Source organism: Oxyura jamaicensis, chromosome 1 (genome assembly GCF_011077185.1).
Source record: "Oxyura jamaicensis isolate SHBP4307 breed ruddy duck chromosome 1, BPBGC_Ojam_1.0, whole genome shotgun sequence".
Lineage (NCBI taxonomy): Eukaryota > Metazoa > Chordata > Aves > Anseriformes > Anatidae > Oxyura > Oxyura jamaicensis.
In genome coordinates, this window is record NC_048893.1 from 12,567,994 (window position 1) to 12,588,428 (window position 20,435).

At 41.4% G+C, this 20,435-nt stretch overlaps 2 protein-coding genes across 2 annotated transcripts in view; one reads left to right on the top strand and one right to left on the bottom strand.

The window, feature by feature from the left end:
- Positions 1 to 12: 12 nt before the first annotated feature.
- On the bottom strand, positions 13 to 17,122 carry DNAJC2 (DnaJ heat shock protein family (Hsp40) member C2). Its single transcript, XM_035335744.1, has 17 exons — positions 17,065 to 17,122; positions 16,309 to 16,499; positions 15,725 to 15,800; positions 13,588 to 13,686; positions 10,921 to 11,062; positions 9,462 to 9,542; positions 8,677 to 8,742; positions 6,828 to 6,919; positions 6,610 to 6,731; positions 5,612 to 5,761; positions 5,273 to 5,361; positions 5,117 to 5,186; positions 3,358 to 3,542; positions 2,565 to 2,665; positions 1,534 to 1,641; positions 653 to 807; positions 13 to 135 (listed from the first exon to the last, which is right to left on the bottom strand). Exons 1-17 carry the CDS (start codon positions 17,120 to 17,122, stop codon positions 61 to 63), a joined length of 1,860 nt encoding a protein of 619 aa, XP_035191635.1. The 3' UTR covers positions 13 to 60.
- Positions 17,123 to 17,938: 816 nt separating this feature from the next.
- PSMC2 (proteasome 26S subunit, ATPase 2) overlaps positions 17,939 to 20,435 on the top strand; it is an 8,569-nt gene continuing 6,072 nt past the window's right edge. Inside the window, exons 1-2 of the mRNA XM_035347250.1 lie at positions 17,939 to 18,095; positions 19,943 to 19,980. Of these exons, the coding sequence (XP_035203141.1) occupies positions 18,026 to 18,095; positions 19,943 to 19,980 (108 nt within the window). The 5' untranslated portion in view covers positions 17,939 to 18,025. The remainder of the gene's footprint in view (positions 18,096 to 19,942; positions 19,981 to 20,435) is intronic.

Sequence of the window (20,435 nt, forward strand, 5' to 3'; positions counted from 1 at the left end):
AGAATGAAAACATGTATAGTATTTGCATTTTTATTATAAAACAAAGATTGTCAGTAAAAGTCATTTCTTGACTTTAGTAGCATTCATCACTTGTTCTTGAGCAGCTTTCTTTGCCTTGACCATTTCAACGAGTTCCTGGAGAGGTGGAGGAAAAAAAAACAAACAACAAAAACCTATTTAAAATGTGTACCTTAATGATTCTGTGGCTTAGTCATTTGGTGTCAGCCTGAACCACTGCACTAGCTCTCAACAGTGAGCAATCCAGACTGTTTAATACCATGAAACAATTTATCCTAGAAACAAATTAATACTGACATGGTGTTGAAGATCAATGCTCATCTAATTCCCCTTAGTACAAAAGGGAATAGAGAGGGGGCTAGGGATAGGATTTTACGCAATTTTCAAGAAGGCGCTGACAAATTTTAAGGGACAGACTTCTTCCCAGCTTCCAGTTTTAGTACTTCCACTGAAGAAAACCAAGCCCCAACTGCTTTTCTGGGCTAACAACAACAGAATTACCTACAAAGTGCTATCTTCTGCTAATTTGTTGCTGTCAGATACTGTGTCGGGGAAGGATGGCAAAAGTAAAAGCAATGGATTCTAACAAAACCTGAGTTAATTACGATCCTAGAAGAAGGTAAGAAAGTCTTACCTTATATCGTTTCATGCAGTCTTTTTTTGACCGGCCTGGGACAGCTGCTGCTATTTTCTCCCATCTTTCAGCAGTATTTACTGGGTAAGTCTTCAGTGCTTGTTCTAAAAGCTTTTGTTCTTCTGTAGTCCAAGGGGATGAATCTAAAGATGATCCTGTTTTCAAGATCAAAATTGACAGTAAAATACCGTTAGTAACGATTCCTTGGGATAAGTGTAAGAAAATACTGTGAAAATATAATTGACGTTAAGTCCTTGCAGCTCTGTGATACCACTGATTTGATTTAAGGGATAGTCAGTACTAAAGCCTGGAAAAAAAAAACCCACCACCACTGAAAGTGGCACCTGGGATCTTTAAATACAGCAGGGAGACTTTAGAAGGTAACAACTTTTGTTGTCAGCCAGGTATTAGACAACAGGTGTTGGATAACCATAGCTGTCCTATGAAACCACATCCTTAGGGCAGCGATGTTGTTCTTCCTGTTGTAGTTCAGTATAGAACCAGCCTGCTGCAAAGACTGGAAAGCTTGATGGAGGTGTCTGGGGTTTAACAGGAGACCAAAGCTTAGCTGTAGGATGATCCTGTATCTCAAGTGCATCCCCTCAGGCCTGCTCTTGCATGAAATTGTAGCACCCTCTGAGGAACAGACCATCTTAGCATCCAACTTAACCTGTTGGTTCCCCAGGAAGCACTCCAAACTGTCACCAACTGTTTAATTAGCCTTGGTGTGTAGTAAATGTACCAGAAACCCTCTAATAAATCCAGTAACTGAGCTTGCATCATCTGTTTACTTGCTAGTTGTTGGTAGGCAAGGCTTAGAGTTTTAGATTACTTTCTTACTAAGGTGCACAGCAGAGACAAGTGCACCTTTTCACTTTTACCTTCAAATCGTTCCGAGGGGGCAGCACAGTCCATCTGAGGCACCACACCGTGTTCCTTTTTGAATTTGTCAAACGCTTTCTTGTTGATATCATCTTTTTGATGAGGGTCTATTAGGAACAGACATTGAACGGAATAGTTACTGCAACAAAATTAAAGCCAGATGTAGTAATAAAAACATCATGTAGCAGATTTTCTTAAGTTAATAAACACAATCAATAAAAAAAATGGTAAAGAGGTTGGTACATAAAAATCTTTCAGGGTCCTATATATTTTGCTCAAAGTGCCTTGTTTTCCAACTCCTAAGTTGCTTTATACTGCTCAAACGACTACGTCCTCCACACAAACTTAAGCCTGAATCTCCTGCTGCAGTGAGATCAGAAGGGATTACTCTCACAGAAGGGCTGTGGCACAGATCTGCATTACTCAAGCTACCAGTGTGCCAGGCAGACAGGAATGCAGGGGAGAGTCTGGATCCTCCTTGTACAGGTATGTGGTTTCGTATGGAGAAACAACTTCAAAACTATTTTTTTCAATAGCAGCATGTTTTGATTTTCCTTGAGAACACCCTCCAGAGTCTTTTCTCAGTATCCCAGCTCTCTAGCCTACATTTACTATGTGAGGAGATAAGCCACGTTAATTTAGCTGTCTGACTGGTGCTGGTCTCCTTTGTCTTTTTAAATTGTCTCTATAGATTCATCAATTCTCTTTATTCCAGATGCCTTCAGAGAACAGTTCTGCCTGCTCCAAGTATAAAGGAGCCTAGGTAATACACAGGGCCTAGAATTTTTACATGTGCATCAAGTTAAAAGAATTTCTGAGATTCACTCATGAGGTAAGACAAGTGATAGCTATGGGGTTGAAAATACTGAGTCACAGAAATGCTCCTCTTAAGTTTTCCACCAGAAGTACCTTTCTTTTTGGGATATACAGAGCATTTTCTCACAACACAAACACAATGGTGCTCAAAGAAAATCAAGCTGTAGAGAAGCATGCAGACTGTCTTAATAGAGAAATAAGCTAATAAAGATACCAAGCTTCTGGAGGCTCTTTGCTTTATTGATGACATCTTTTGCTGTTCGTTTTATTCCAGTAGTAGAGTGCAAATTCATGTAATTGGCAATAACTTCCCACCTAAAGCAAGGATAGAAAGGGGAAAAAGCACATTATGTAAAGCTTATCTTCATGCAAATAGAATCAGGCTACTGTACACAGCTTAATACATTTATACCAACTCCTGAGTAAGTTTAATCATACTTAAATACATGAAAACTCTCACAATAACTACTGTGGAAAGCTTTTGGTTAATAAATGCTAAGTTTCCCTTTAGAATTCAGTCAGCTTGGATCAAGTTCTTGGCTTCTCATACAGGAAATGTATGGGGGTTAAGACGTAGTTCTGTAAGTATAAAACTAATCCTCAAAACTCTGCTCAGCTGTTGCTTACCTGAATTTCCCTCAACAACTCCAATAGTAAAGGGATGAGGTGTTACTAACCCTGTTTTTCCACTGCCCCTCAAAAGAGTGCCTAAACACCAGATAAAGGGGATTATGCAGGAGAGAATGGGAACACCCCTAGCCCCAGATTTATTTCTAGTGTGTTCTTGCAAAACAAAGGGGAAGCTTTGCACCTGATCAGACTAGAGGATCTAGGCCTATGTTCTTGATGAGTACTCTTGACTGCTGTCCAGTCAAGGATAAGAAGGAAATTTAGTGAGTCCTTATACTGATAATCATACTTAAGATGGTCTGAAAATAAGCTGTATTACACTTGTTATTTAATTAAAAATTTCTACCAGGACTTTTATCACCAAAACCAAGAAGTACCTTGAATTAGTCCCTGCTGGGAAGAGGTTCACAGCTTTAATTAACAACTGTAGATCATCTTCTGGCCAGTTTTTGCTCCCCCCTCCACCACCAGTGGTCGACTTCTCTGAACTCTTTGTTGCTTGGCGCATACGAGCCTCTGCCTCTTCTTTCTCTCGCCTTATTTGTTCATTTATTTCTTCTATCTGAAGGATTGTAAATGAGCATTTTTTTAAAGAAAAAGAACCAAGTGATGACAAAAACCCCACTCTCTGCAATTGCTTTCAGCCTTGAATTTTGCTTAGTTTCTGTTCTTCATGTTATACACAAGGAAATGGAGCTCATCTGCTCCAGTATTATCTCCCTCCATCATGTGCGTAGATTTGGCCGTCCCAGATTATCCACTACAGTGGAAATCCACCACAAGTTCACTAGGAAATTAAACAAACGCACCCAGGATTAAGGCAAGACTTCTGCATATAACTGGAATGTCCAGGCTAACATCCGACACCAAGGGACAGATCCACAAAAGGATTAAGAACCTGAAGTGGTGACAGCCCAACATCCCTGTTGAGTACAGCGACTCCCAGATCTTCCAGCATACCTGCTACCTAAACCTGGTTGGGCCAGAAATTCTCTGTTACTATGGTTTAGCTCAAGTGAAAGCTTTAATAGGTTAGCTAAACTAGCATAAAGAGCTAAAATCTGGGTTGTTGCAGTTAAGTGCTTACTCAGGCTTAGATGGCCATGTGTAGTTTGTTAGCAAGCAATTCAGCAGAAGTTATCTACCCTAAGCCGTCATGAACTGTAATCACTTCTTGAGAGTATAGTGACAGATCATTTGTGTATCTGCTTCTGAGTATGCCGAATCCAGTCTTGGTGCCATCAAAAAGCTATGCTCTTACACCTGCTGGAAGGATGGATGCCCGAAGTAGGTTTCTCCATATCTTACACTAAAATTTTCCTAGCAAAAGGGAAATTATCTCAAAATTAATACAAAAGTGGAACAGCTTGAACAGAGAGATCAACATCCCATGTTTGGAACACTCTCCTGGAGAAAGGGAGATTAGATCCAGTCACTTGTGAGGCATTTGAATCTTAAGTCTTCAGTTGCCTGATGAATAAACCTGACCCTGGGATGGGGACAGATCATCTCCATCAGGAAATAACACTCACAGATCTGACTCCAAAGTGGAATGAAAGAAAGCGTCTTACTCTCTCTGCAAGACATGGGTTCAGTCTTTTTATTCCAAAACGCTTTTCCCTGCCAGCATCTTTAGGCAGATCCTTGTGGAGTTTTGTGAATCTTGGTCACAAATGTCTTTCTTTTCCTCTACTTTGGCATCCAACCCACTGGCCCTTCCAGTGCCTATCACCTGCAGCATGTAGGTCCTTTTGTGGATCCAGCCCCAGGTCTGCGATAGTAGAGGCAGGATTTTCCCTTTTGTAACAGAACAGGTTAAGAGTGCCCTCCTTCTCCTCTAGGTAATTGCCACCCATTGTTGGGGAAAACTAAATTTCCTTTGCTGTTTCTGTGTACCATACAAGCAGTGGGATTTGAGTCTTTTACTAATTAAAAATGCAAAAACTTCTCTCAGCTGGCACTGGTTATTTCACTAGCCATGAACTGCACTATGTACAATGTAGTGGAAACCAAATCTGCCCGGAGACTCTGAAACTCAGAGTCCACAGCAGCTACATTCTATCTTACTTAGATTCAGCCATATAAAATGTCACAAACAAATTATTGTTAATTTGATTTGACACTCAGCATAATTACCTGTTTTACTACAGCCGCCTTTCCTCCTTCCCTTGTTGTGGATGTAAGTGCTTCATTCAAGCATTGCAGACTAAAAATAAATTATTAAGTTACAATGCATAGCTAGTAGAAAGATGGGTATCAAAACGAGAAGGAATCAGGAGCAAGAAAACTTACCTTGCTAGCTCAAGACGATCACAAAGCTTTTCCACCTCCTCCATCATTTTAACACAATCTGCCTCATTATCAGAAAAGTAATTCCAGTTCTGGAAGCAGAAATACATGTTCTACAAAGTTCCTGAACTTTACTGTCCTTCAGACAAAAGCTTAACAGACAGCATTCTTTAGCCATTGCTGTGCTGGGGCCTATTTGGTCAGCTTGTTTTAGCATTTAGCAAACCCACTTTCCATACCCATCTCTGACCATAAAAATAAGCACGTGATAAGATCTGATCTAAGGACGCATCATAATTTCACTGATGTAACCTGTATTTCACTATAGTAATATTTAAATACCTTGCATGTTGTTCTCAGTTTTTGCCTTTCTTTCTTGATTGCTTTTTTCTGTATCTCTTTTTCCTTTTTTGCTACTAATGCTTGTTGCCTAACTTCTTCTTCCTCTTTTTCTTTTGCTAACCGTGCTGCTTCTAATTCTGCTTGTCTTTGCTGCAGTCGAAAGAAAGAAAAAAACACAAAAAAAGTCCAAAGACATGCTGTTATAAAGTCATTGAGTCATTCAATATTAAAATATGCTGTTTCCAGTTTTTGAAGTATAGCAATACATCAATGTTCATTTTCACAAGAACTTTGAGGGAAGGGGTGAACCGTGCCAGTTGGCATTAATTCAAACATTCACTATGAGGACCTAGTCTGTAAATCCTGGCCTCCTTTACAATGAGGATTATAAAAGATTATGAAATCTCCTGTGCCTACCCCAAGAGTATAAACTTAGAAAAGTGCAGTTGTCCAGCATTTCTCTTGCACCACTGTTACCATGATACCTTACAGTGCTCTGGTGTTGTCTTTGAAGATACTTTTAAGCACCTTACATTTCACAAACTTTTCACTACTCATACTGTTTCCAGAAACATATTTTCCAAACTGTTTAATGTTAATCAAGTATGTACTAGTACCTCAAAATGTCTCAGACCAACCAACCATTCAGAGACCATACCCACACAACAAGCAGCTGTGTCCATTTTATCAAAGAGGGAAGTAGGCCACAGGAGCTAACGGCTGTCTTTAAATCACAGAAAGTTTATGTAACAACAAAACTCAGTTTTCAAAGTTTTTGTTTCAGATCTGTGCTCTTTATTTTCATCTTTCTCAAAAGGCTGTTAGCCTTGCACTGCCTGTTACACACGGATCAAAGACAACACCAATAATTGTAAACCCCAATATAACTTCTAACAGTAGTTTTCTGACACATCTAGAAGCTGAGGCAGTGGATCAGGTGTCAATGAAATTTCAATGTCAATGATTTCCAACCCAAATAAACTGAGTAGTTAACTTACTTTTTCTTTTGCCTCCTGTTCTTTTCGTTTTGCTTCTACCTTTGCTTTCTTCTCTGCTTCTTTCTTTGCCTTTTCTTCCTCCTTAAATTTCTTTATCCTGGGATCACAGCTGTATGCATTGTCTGGCAGAGGAAAGGACACATCACGTACCAAAGAAAAACAAGTGCCTTCCCCTGTTAGTTAACAAATCTTTTTGCAAGAACAGTTTGTGTGCTCACCGACAAGCGTCCTAATTCTGTTCATTTCTTCTTTTTTCCTTAGTGCTCTGGCAGCCCTATTCTGCTTTTCAATCCATCTCCTTTCATCTCGACTAAAAAGGGAGAGCATAGTTAGTTCAGCACTAATACCCTACAGCGTCAGTAACTTACAGCAACACTTAAAAAGAATTTCCCCACACAGATGTCTTCTCTGAATACTTAAAAAATAAACTTCAAAAAATGAAGTTCCAAGCCCCGAGCTCATGTCCAAAATGCTAAGCATTTAAACAATCAAACAAACCTTCAAAACACCTGACAAAACGAGCATCTCACCTGTCATTACAGGCCCACATCATGGATTCTGTTTCCAAAATGCAATCCATTTGCTGACGTAACATTAAGCTCAAGCAAAACAACTGAAATGCTGGTATATAGTTTAATTAAAGGGCAGCGGTATAATTAATGCCAATTATCACGATTTCACAGCAAATAGGTCACATCAAGCAAATATATGTGCATGGAATTAACACTTTCCATGAAGTATGGTGACACTCTGGTAAAATCATGCCGCGATACAGCTCAGGTTAAATAGATTAAACTTAGGTAACTAAATCTGGAAATATTTGTCAGTGCTGTCAAGAAAAAGGCAAAGTTTCAGAGGCATCTCTATCCTCATCCACACAACCACCTGTAGAACAATGTGCTTCAGAATAAGGGAAACAATTCTCATAGCAGAGGAGGGGACTCAGTAACGGACTGAAGGATCAGAACAGAAGAACACCATAACCTTTGGCAAGGAGGGATGACAAGAATCACGCCCACCCTAACAGAAGAGCAGGAAGCTGACATGTAGTTCTCCTAAGTACAGCATGCTTCGTACCGTTTGTCTAAACATGTCTAAGGAGGTCAGGAGCAAGTACAAAAGTGCTATGCAAATAATTCTAGAGCCTTCCAATGAGAAGCCTAGAAATTTATCTCTAATTCATCAAAAATACAACTGACAAGGAGCTCATTACAGTGCCTTCACAGAACTTTCGTAAGAGAAGAGAATGCTAGGTCCAGAGAGGCTCAAGTACTTAAGAGCAGAAAAAGGCATAAGAGAAACAAATGCCTAGCTAGAGCCTAAATATGGCACATTTTTTAGACACAGAGTTGGCTAACCACTGAACCTTAATACAAAACTGGTCTCTATTCGAACCTGGAAGAGGTTTATATAAGGCAGGCTATGGTGATATCAGGATGAGCGAGTGAAAGGCCGTATCCTGTGAAATATGGGTTAGGCTAAATGATACGGTGTTTTATTTTAATTTAAATGTTCTGTGTTTATAAAGAAAAAAGTAGAATGTGTTTTCCAACAGCAACGTGGTCCGAGTAATTCAGCTATTACCACTACATCAAGAAATATGCATTTTTTATTAACACCAAGCCATCAGAACCAATCCTTCTATATTCCAGATAGCATCACTTGTCTCAGCATAGTTTAATACAGAGTTGGAGAAGGAAATGATAGCTGTTTACTCATCTACTCTGTTCTGGGTCTAGGTTCAACCTGCATCTGGGGCTTGCTGGAATTACAAGCCTGAACTTAAATGAACACACAGGAGATGCTTTATAACCATGCATTGTTTTTACAATTTCAAAGCACCTTAGAAACACCTCTAGAACTACTTCAATTACACAGGTAAGGGGGGAAAAAAGCCAGAAGCCCACAGTCCAGTTCAAGTCTGTGACTGACAACGAACTGGAAGAGTGGAATTCCATCTCCTGGTTAGCCACCTTTCTTCCTGTGCCTTACAGTCTGATACAGCGAGATTTAGCAACTTGCCACTAGTCTCTCAGTCTCCTGTCAAATTTCTTTGTATTTACATACCATTCAGCTTTTTCTTTTTCTTCTTCATCTAAATAGGAAAATTCTCTCCATGAATCAAAATTATACCTAAATCAAATAAAAATAACCAAGAATGAATGAAAAAAATAAAACAGCAAACTATTACAAATATCTACCTTCTTAAATATTTTTTCTAGGCAATTACACTGTTATTTACAATTTATAATACCATTTACAATTACCCTGCACCTAAAGTGATTTTACTGTGTTAATACCACTGAAACTAATAATTCATATCTCTGTAGGACCACCAGCTTTACAGCATAGTTGTCTAATCTCCCCTTATAGGCAGTGGAGATATAACGCAGCCTGCAGAGTTTAGAAATTCATTTAGTCTTTATATACACTTCCATATTTAGTGGATACAAGTCATAATGGAGACAAACGCCATGCTAAACTCCAGACTTTATTGGACTAGACCTCCCATAACTAGGGGAGCTTAAACTTAGTAAACACCTCCCCTGAAAACACAAGTTAAGTGAAATGAACTCCACCCCTAGCCTGTGGGGCAGCTCAGTTCACAGCTATTCTGGCCAAGCACTGTCCAAAACTCCAGCTGTATCTGTGAATTTACAGCGTGGATGTATTTCCTAAAAGAAACCCAGCACAGATTGTGTAAGGCACCAAACAGCCATGAGGCAATTTTGTGACATTATGCAGTCAGAACAGACCACAGCCAACAATTTATGTACTAAAGGGTCTGCAAATCCTTTACACTGCACACCTTGCATACTATGAATAGCAACTGAGGTCATCATCTAACTTACCAAAATGAATAGAATGCATCTACCTCTTCAAATGAAGAGTTCATGTCCCCAAGTTTAGGAACGTTTTTCTTATTCGACCACCTGAAAAATAAATTGATATATTCGAGAAATAATATATATGGAATCTTACTTCATAGAACAGCAGGTACTAAGTACAGAATCCAAATACCAAATCAGTTTCCCTCCCACCAACAGAGAAGGGCACCAGGAAAGAGGAAGAAAAAGGATCATTTGCCCTAAATATCCTCCCATTTGGGTCTTTTTGGGGGAGCTTCCCCAGAAAAGCAAACTCCTCCTTTCCCGAGTTTGGTGTACATACAAGGAGACCTGATGGAACATAAGGTATCTGCAAACACTGTTAGGAGGGCCTCATTTCTCCATGCACACTCTGTTGGTAGGGGAGCTTACAGAAAGTGAACAAAAGGTGCTCTGGGGTAGGTTATATTGAGTTTCCCATGCATTCTAACAGAGAATGAGAGAACAATGAATGCTCTGCCTCCATTCCATTTCTCTCCTACTAAGAGGGAACTATTCCATAGGCTCTAGAATTTCTTACTCCATGACATGACATCCCTTTCCAAGCAGAGGTGGGAACAATCCATCTGACAACCACAGAACTAGGTCTGAATCTCTGGAATACATGCTAAGAAATCTATAGAATCCACTTAAAATAGGCAATGGATTGTTCAGAATGTGTTGTAAAGTGCCTCACACAATCAAACACTTTTTCATATAGGTAAAAAGTGGAATAAACTGAATCTAGACTTGTATGTGGCAGCCTTAATACAAAGTTAATTGACAAGCATGAATCATGTAGAAAAAAGCCACACACCATACAAGAGAGATCCACCAAATACTAACAGTTACATGTATCTTGTGTTTTAACCACAGAATAACAGAATGGCTTGGGTTGGAAGGGACCTTAAAGGTCACCCAGTTCCAACCCCCCGCCATGGCCAGGGACACCTCCCACCAGAACAGCTTGCCCAAAGCCACATCCAGCCTGGCCTTGGACACCTCCAGGGATGGTTAAGTCTCTGGGCAGAGAGGTTGTGGATGCCCCACCTAATTGTGAACATAACTACTGTCATCTGTTAATGTCTCACCCTCAGAAGAAAATCATAAAAAAGGATTTTTTAGTCAGTAGCATACACACGCTTACAGTATAATAGGCATAGTAAATAATGTTAAGATGAAACCATGTGTTGTATAAAAAGCACAATATGTAACATGGAGCAGAGATTTCTTAAATCTCATGGGTCATACTCACTGCCTCCGGTGTTACCGTTCAGATTATTTTAAAAATAAATTGAGATGTTCTATTTTAATTGCATTAAAACTTCTATCAAATTTATGCATTTCCCAACAGCCCTTAAAAATCCCACCTATTACAAACAAAACCAGAAGTGCTTTTAAATGCTGATTCTCTGCACAGCAAAGGCAGTCTGACATGGCTTACCTTGCATTTCTATCAAAAACCGGTGAAAAAACTTCAAAGAAGTTTTCTTTTGCTTCACTTTTGGAAGGAACAGAGTTATCAAAAGTAGGATCTATGCTGTTAAATGCTCGTCGTTTCACAGGGTCAGACAGTATTTCATAAGCTGTAAAAAGTTACCAGACATCAAACATGAGATTAAAATGAGTCTTCCCTGCAAAGCGGGAATGTTAACAGAAAAGGCTCTAAATGTTTAAAGAGGTGCTCTCAGATCTGTGTTTGATTTATCACTTCTGTACAGCTTTGTATTTTATTCTTTTGATCAAATCTCAGCTAGCATTGCTGGCAATTCCTGTTCAACAAAAGTAGAAAGAAAACGTCCATGAAAAACAACACATTTTGCTATTAGAATGTAACAAATTATATATTTAAAATAAACCTACAGCAGTAAACTCAGTTCAGTCACTGGTAGCTGGGGCCTGACATCTTCAGGCTTTTATCTTGCACCAACTCCTTGCAGATAAATTGACAAGCATGGAGTAAAAACAGTCCCTGAGTGAGGCAGGACTGGCAAGAACAAGGCCATTCATAATAATTTTTGCAGCTCATGATGAAGTTGTACTGAGGCTGTGAAACAGCATGAAACACCACACAGCTCTCAGCCAGAGCACACACACTGTCCTATTTTTTCTCCTTTTACAGTCCTGCAGATGGGGAACATCATATTACTGAAACCTTATAACCTGGAAATCACACTCTGTAGCTTCAGTAAACTTTTTTTTTTTTTTTTCCCAAGGAAGCATGAAATTACTGAGTCTGTCAGAACTACGTTACTTACTATTTTTCAGTAAGAATAAGAATTCAAAGAAATCAAATTCTTATTGCAGTCATTTGTAGGCTTCTGTGACTGCCTCCCTGGACAGCGAACTGCACTGTGAAGGTCGCACCTAGAAGGTGGTAAGGTGGAGACCTTGGAGCTTTGTGGTTCTGTAAACTGCTCCCACTGCACGTTAGTAGAGAAAGGAACGAAAGCAAGGAACCAACAATAAGCTGCTGTGTGCCAACCTTCTCTTCCCCTCTGGGCAAGGGACTTCCTTCAATTCCCTCTGCCAATACTCTACATATATCATCCCAGCTATGCTCTGCGTTGCAAGCTAGGAGCTTCAATAACACTCGTACCATTTCCCTAACGCAAGAAATCCTGCGTGTATCTGTTGGCTCCTCCTCCACTTCAGAGATACCACTTCTATACTGATCTCCAATTGAACTCCCACATACTCTGTTCCTCCAGCACTGCATCTCCCACTCCTTCCTTTGCCATATCCAGCTCTGAATCCCACCTATGCACTCCTGCCTTTCCAAGTTTATTCTCCCTGTTCTGTTAACACTCTTTCCTGCTCCAGATTCCCCTTTGCATTTCCTTCTTCCAAGGTACTGCTTGGAAGCGTTACTCATCTTCCATGCCACTTCATGCTTCCCTTTTTGTTTGTTCTTACACTTAAGACTGTAAGCTGTTATTGAGCAACATATCATATTCCTTGCATGTACATCATAGAGCATACTTCTGAACTCAGCTACAGGTGCTATTACAAACGTCTGCCAGTTTCCAACAGGACTGAAACTGCGGAAAAAAACCTTCATTGCGCTAACTAGGCAGCAGCAGAACTTTATTTCCCTGCAATTCTAAGTTGCAGGAAGATCATAATTTCCTTTTGAAGCTAGCTTTCTAATACAGGTTGGTAAATAATTAAAACAGGTGGGAAACAGGTTTCCCCATTAATGTTAGGATTGTTAGGATTTTTTTTCCTGTTTCAAATTGAAACAGAAATCAAAGTTCCTTTGGTCTCTGTGGACATGATCTCAAAAAATCTGGTTTCAATCAACTGCTACACTTGTTTTTGGAAAGTTTTGGTACAACTCTAAAGAAGGCTGAAAACATCATTGGCTTGTCTAACATAACATTTTCTAACATTTTAACTAGAACCGAAAGAAGTCACTCAGAATTAGAAAGTTTAGAGCACACAAATTTCAAGATTTTTTCCCCTACCTCCACAGACCTTATTGATTCAGAAAATTTGCTTAAAAGTGTTTTTAGATGTATAAGCCTGGTTAAACTAGAATACCCCCCTCAAGTGCCTGCAATTAGGCAGCAGTGTTCTTGTTCACTATAAGCAAGAATGATATGTTATTGAATTGAGTTCACTAGGCCATCTGTGGGCAAAAGTGAGCAGCTGAGAAAACTGATATCCTACATCACATCAACAGATGCTCTACTGACAGAGCAAGTGCATTAGGATTCAGATTTTCCAATTGCTGTTGGTGTCTTAAAGGAATTATTTCACAGTGTATCAGTTTATTGCATGTACATGGCAACCTCTAGTGGTTCATCTCTGCATTCACTGCTACAAGTGCTTGCATTTTGTGAACATAAAGTATTTTGCTTTATCACCAAGTGGTACGGCAGACAAATGTCAACGAGCTGCAATGCCATACCGCTTCCACCCAATGGGAAGTTACATTTATGGGATCTCTGTTTATTGAAGCAGTTTGCTAAAATGGAAAAGAATTACTTTGGCTTTGCCCAGTTCTTTAAAAGTGGCAACAATGACAAACATAATAAAGTACTACAAATATGTTTCAGGTTATCAAGCAGATTGAGAGAGTATCTAATAAAAGAAGTCAATTACTCACCTTTAGTTATGCATGTAAAATAATCATTATCACCTTCTCCAATTTGCTCCCCTGCAGCTTTTCGCTTGTCTGGATGATGTTTCAAAACCATAGATTTATCTATCAGAGACATAACATTTAGAAATACTTCATCATCAACACTGTGTAGTTTGCTAAAAATACTATAGTAATTCCATTTGTCAGTCCTCTACTTATGTACTTTATTTTTTAAACCATCAGTAAGAAAATAGATATGAGTAAATGAACTTTCTTTGATTTAACACTACTGCCAGAATTAAAACTCTTTTGTCTTTGCTAGGACACCAGAAAATCTCAATTCGGAAACTTTCACTTTTATCATCTGAGGAAGCACTGATTTTCCAGGACTTAGTCTAATATTATGCATAACAAAGTACTTCAGTGACTGTAGATGCAGTTAGCTTCAAAAAGCACACGTTTTCAGGACTGTAACTGTGCAAGACTGCACAATTCCCTACGCAATCAAGCTAGAAAATAAAGAAAAAAACATAAATTTAGTTATTTCCAATCAAAAGCAAAGTCATTTAGATAAAATAAAAAATGTATTCAATTCCTTTACTCAAGTTCTGAATATACTCCAAGATGAAATTTTGCAAGTCAGCTACAGCCATAAGGTATACTCATGCACATACCCATGGATAAAACTAAGCACACACCCAGGACTTTGTGGTCAAGTTCCCTCTCTACTAAGCATCTACTGAAGTTGCTATCAAAGTTGACTCAACGCTCTCAAGCTGGAGAGAGAGAGAGAGGCCCCAGTTCTTGCTCAACAAGATTAGTGAGGTCACTTATCGACAGAATAGCTGCTGCTCTCTGGGTTATTAACGCAGGATCCACAGTGGCACTGCTAAGTACTCCAGCATATGATCACATACGAGAGACAACACAATTTCCCATGCAACTCAGTAATTTGCTAAGCGTGCCATCATAGCCAGCTCCAAACACAAGGTAATATAACCAAGCTATGAGTAAAAAACATTTTTATTTTTGTGCTCAGCGACCACACACAGTAAGTTGCCATAACTGCCAGAGGGTGACAGGCTGGTCCAATGCCCGAACTCAGGCAAGCGGCTCCAAAGGAACCATTCTTCTAACCATCAGCAAGTAACTTATCCTTCATCTGTGGTTTATCTGGTGACAGTGATTCCACTCATACAAATGCAGTTTCTTTATGCAACTGATCTCAATTATCAGCTCACAAAACCATTAGCTTATTTTATAAAGCCTATTTATGAGTCTTCAACATAAATCTTCTTGCAAAGTCAAATCTAGGTCACATTGCTTCCTATAAATGAAAGTTGTGAAGCCTGACATGATGTTTCTTGGTATGCAAATACCATAAAATACTCCTGTGCATCGGAGTGCACTTCTGATGAATCACATTTCTTGATTTAAGACACAGGCCTGTGATATCCTTAAGGAGCACACGGGCACTTCCAAGTTCTATTGTTTACTAATCTGAAATGCCAATGAAATGTAACCTCACAAGACCATAGCTTTAATGGCTTGATAATAACCCCAAGATTCAGCAACAGGAACAGTGCATTCTCCAAATGGCAAAATGACCAAAGAAAATGAAAACTGAGCTTCTCAGTAGTCTAACTTTTATTACAATATTTGAAAACATGGAAGTTTAAAAGCTTCTGCTCCACTCCCATGAAACACGCAACCCACCAGCAGTATGCTTCTTAAACGTTCACTAGCATAATTATGGCAATTAACAACCGTAAGGGGGCTGCAAGGTATAACAACCTGTTGAAATACACAGGGCAGGGCCAGTCTTATTTCTCTACCTTTCACTGAGTCCAGTTGCAGACTTGAAAGTGCAGAAATACACAGTTATGGCCTGTGGGTCTTTTTGTTTGTTTTTAACAAAAACCTTAAGACAAGAAAGCTGAGATGTGAACTTAGTGAAATTTTTGAGTTCACCAGATTTAGATCACAGTTCTGAAATCCACTGGCCTGAGTTTAAAGGCTGGTAAACAACACAAGTCAAAAAGCAGGCATTTTTAGGTCTGTGAAAATAGTGAAGAGCTTGTTTGTGATGTCTGCATTTAAATGTGGAAAATAGTCCTATACATCTAAAAGAAGGGTAGTGTTATTAGGGAAAGGTACTTACGAGCTGCTTTGATTTGTTTCTGAGTAGCCCTGTATCGTATATTTCCTAGCCCAAGTACTGCATAATGGTCTTGATTCTGAGGAAGAAAAGACAAAAGCCCTAATAAACACCGATATACATGACCTAAAATGCCACACCGCGTGCAGAAAAACAGTTTTCGTCCCTATGTTTTAAAAACAACAGGCAAAATTCTATTATCTCTCAATAAACATTAGAAAAAAACCCACAGGACCAGTTATTTTAAAAGCTGTTATAGAAATTCCAGTACCTCAGTCCAAGTTGGATTTAAGTATCAGATCCTAAAAAACTCGACTAATGGAAAACTGAATTGCTGTCTTAATAGCAAGGCACTAATGTAACTCCAGAATACAGTTTAAGATCCTCCTGAGTGCTCCTGATGTGCTCTTCTGTTTGCCCGTATAAAGTAATTATGTGTGGAAAACAGAAAAACAGGTATAGTGCTAATGGACACAGAGTGGTTCAGATGGGGTGTGAGAGGAGCTCATCAGCAGCTGGGAATGGCTGGTAACTTGGCCAGATTTCCACCAAAAATATAATTAACGCTGTCTGTATCAACAGAATACCTTCCAGTCCTTTGGATCAAGGGTTTTTAACATAGGAAATTCTTCAAGCTGCAATTCTTCATCCCCTGATTCTTCAGAAAGTTCCTTCTCATCTTCTAGCTCCTGGAAAGAGGCAGAAACGTTTATGTTTCTCCTCTTAATAAACGCTTCAAACCATCTTCCCACAGGTTCCACTTGACAGAGCACTGATGCTATAAGCAAAAACAGAAAAGTAAGCCACAAAAGGTGAAGTCGCTTTCGTTTTAAGAATAAGAAGTAAACGTATGTATTTTATTTTATATAGTGTATGTATGGATTTTAGTTTATAGCATAACACCGCACAATGCTACAGATCACCAGATCTCCCTGGTTTGCTCTGAAAACACCAGATCACATTGAAGATTAAAGGAAGCTGGACACAGATGCTTTGGGTGGTTCCTCCCAGAGACCCTGCTGCACTCTGAGGTCGGGCAGTGCCTCTGGGGTCAGGAGCACACTTTGAGCTGCAGTTAAATCCCTTCCTGTTTTGCTGGGGCAGGAGATCCGTAACCAGCGCCTCCAGGACAACAAACCCTGGCTGTTCGCAGGCCTCTGCCTTTCAGCAGCCGGGACTTGTTGCTCAGGCACTGCCCCTGGGCGAGCACCCGGGCGTTCCCTCCCCAGATCCCCCTTTACAGCCCGCCTCCCTCACGCAGCCCCTCGCAGCCCCCCCAGACCGCTCCCTAACCCCCCTCCGCTCACACGCCCGGCCGGCAGAACCGAGCCGCCGCTACCTACCGGCCGTCAGTGGCCTGGTGACCGCCGTGAGGTGCCCGCCCGGGGCCGCCTGCAGCATGCTGCCCCGGCCCGGCGGCACCGAGGGGCTGCGAGAGGGGCGCTGCGGGCTGGGCGCTGCGGGCTGGGCGCTGCGGGCTGGGCCTCGCCGCCTGCCGGCAGCCGGCGCATGGAGGCGCCCGCCCGGGAACGCTTCCGGGTCGGCGGGGAGGGAGCGGGGGGGTTGGGGGACGGGGGGGATCCCCCCTAAACCATGGCGGCGTGGGGAGTCAGGGAGTCGGTAGGGTTGGGAAAGGGCTCCCAGATCGCCTGGTGTGACCATCGCCCCGCTGCCTATGTCACCGCTAAACCGTGTCCCTAAGCACCACGTCCAACCTCTCCTTGAACACCCCCGGGTATGGTGGGTGACTCCACCACCTCCCTGGGCAACCCGTCCCAGTGCCTGACTGCTCTTTCTGAGAAGAAATGTCTCCTCATTTCCAACCTGAACCTCCCCGGGCACAACCTGAGGCCATTCCCTCTAGTCCTGTCACTAGTTACATGCGAAAAGAGGCCGACCCCCAGCTCCCCACACCTTCCTCTCAGGCAGCTGTAGAGAGCAGTAAGGTCTCCCCTGAGCCTCCTCTGCTCCGGACCAAACACCCCAGCTCCCCCAGCCGCTCCTCGCAGGACTTGGGCTCCAGGCCCTTCAGCAGCCTCGTAGCCCTGCTCTGGGCACGCTCCAGGGCCTCCGTGTCCCATCACACCCCTAAACCATCACACGGGGGACACCCCCTAAACCATCACACCGGGGGAATACGGGGGGACCGTTCTCCTCGGAAACACAGCGGGAGGGAAGGGAGCAGCCCGACGGAGGGGCTGGAGGAGGAGGAAGAGGAGGAGGCAGCGGAGCCCCGGAAGCGTTACACAGCAGCGCCGGGCCTTCCGCAGGACGAAAGGAGGAAGGGAAGCGAGGGCATTCGCGATGCCGGACTACCTGGGCGCCGACCAGCGGAAAACGAAGGAGGAGGAGAAGGAGGAGAAGCCCATCCGCGGTGAGGGGCCGCCGCCGGCCGGGGGAGAGGCCGCCGGGCCCCCCGCCCAGCTCCGTCAGGGCGCACCGAGGGGCCGGGCCCCGGGGGGGAGCGGCTGAAAGGGGGGAAAAATGGGTTAAAATTGTGGAAAAACGCGTTAGATTTGCGCGGTGCGGCCTGGTTCTGTGAGAAAAGGGTCTTGGAAAGCCTGATTCGCTACTACGTGGCGTAATTAAAAGATCAGCATGAGAAAACAGGATTTTTTTTTTTTTTTTTTTTTTTTTTCGTGAGTGGAATCCCCCACGGCTCACTGCCAAATTCCCTGCGATGCTGCCCCTTCAATAAGTGCTTCAGTGAAAGCAGGGCAGCAATTCCCCCTGGTGACAGCCTGAAGGCCACCACTTGTTCCTCACACTGGGTGGATTTCACCTGTCTGTTTAGTTCACGTCGTTAGTTGCAAAATAACAACATCTGGAGGAAAAAAGCATGCCTATATGGCATCAGTGGTGGACTTTGAACTGCTCCCACCCGAGAATGATTTTTGAATTACAGCAGGGTAGTGTTTAGTAGAAACCAAAAAGTCAATGGGGTAGTGCAAATAATCGGGGGAGAAATACGGATCGGCACAAAAAATGTCTCCTCGAATTGCTGTTTAATACACAGTGTGCCCACATCTTTCATGCTGTGTGTCTTTGGCTGCCTCTGTCATTAAAAGGCTACAGGGGAATTAGAGGAGGGAGAACAATGACACGCTGAGGGTGCTGAAGGTGAAGACTAGGATTTGGTCTGGAAAGGTAGAGCTTTGGGGAGACAGGAGGGGGAGTGTCACAGGTCTGTTAAATTACAAGCGATGTGGTAGCAAGTAGGCACCAACAGTAATCATTACGTTTTTCTTAACAGAGAGTTCACTGGGACAGCCCTGTGGGACAGGATTCAGTGTGAAACCTTAGGTGTTTAAAAGCTGATGGTGCTTGATCTGATGCACGAATTTAGAGGCCCAAGTAAAATGTTGAGATTCCAAGTGTAAGTCAGGTAAAAGGAAGCACAATGTGAGTTAAACCAGGGGTTCCCTTCTTGCATATTCTGCCAAAAGTTGCTGAAAGTTTACAGGAGTTCAAAGAGTTGTTAGGAAATGCTCGTGTAAAGAAAATCTTTTAAGGACTTTTAATAACAACATAAGACCCAGGAGTGGGAGGTCACTAAGTATTTGCAGTGATCATAGACCTTCTTGTTGGAGAAGGGGTATATATAGTACCAAACTGTTTATCTTGTCTAGTTCGATCATTCCCATGTTTACATTTTATACTATTAAAAATCAGGTTTATGGTAGTTACTGATTCCTGGCTGCTTTATTAGTTCACAGGAATTCTTTGTTATTGAGATGAGCTTAGATGCAGTTTTTGTTCTCTGCTCATGCTGCACAACTTGGGAGAGACAACACTGCTAGAAGGTGGTGATTAAAGTGGTTATGGCAAAGTTATTTGGATTTTAACTGATGTATTCTTAAACATGAAGAACCAAAAGTTTGAAAAGGTGAAGTTTTGATTTCTTCTGTTCCTCTTCTGTACAGTCATTGATGATGAGCTACTCTGAGCAAGTAAGAATTTAAGTGGTTGGCTTGGATGGTACAGATATTTGAGAGTGTAGTTGGAGACTCTGTTTTGTTTTTCTTGAATGTCTGACACTTTATATATTTTAACTAAATCAAATGAAAACAAAAGACTCAAAAGGATCCCTTTTGAGGGATTTGTACATAACAAGAAGGTAAACATACATAAAAATGTGTATTTTCATCTTTTAGAAGCAGGACTGATACTGCTGTTTTTGTTTTTAAAACTGGAAACTAAGTCTTTCCTGTCTTGTTTCAGCACTGGATGAAGGAGATATTGCCTTGCTGAAAACCTATGTAAGTAACATATGTAACATACGTAAGAGTGTTAAAGAAAAAAAAAGAGTCTAGTTACAAATTGAATACACAAGTGATGGAACATGTATTTAGTAAATAGTCAGCAGATCTGCTTCTCTTAATGCTTTTGTCTCCTGCCAAAATCTTTTCTCCCTTTTCCCTTCTAACAAGAAAGTCCCAAACCCAACTCACAACCCTAAAAATAACCTAGTTATCTTGGAGCTAATGAAGTCTTTTAAAATTTTTACTCTTTGTCTTGTAGTTGATTGTCATGGGGGGTCTAATGGCTAGGGTTTAGTAGGGCTTTTTCACCAAGTAGCCAATTTTCTTTGCATTATAAAGAACTATCGTTAAGACCCTATCCAATTCGCTTGTATCCGGTTAGAAAAATCTTGGTGAGGGATACACGGAGCTTATCAGGGATAGCATAATTCTGGGGGGTGTTTTCCATGGAG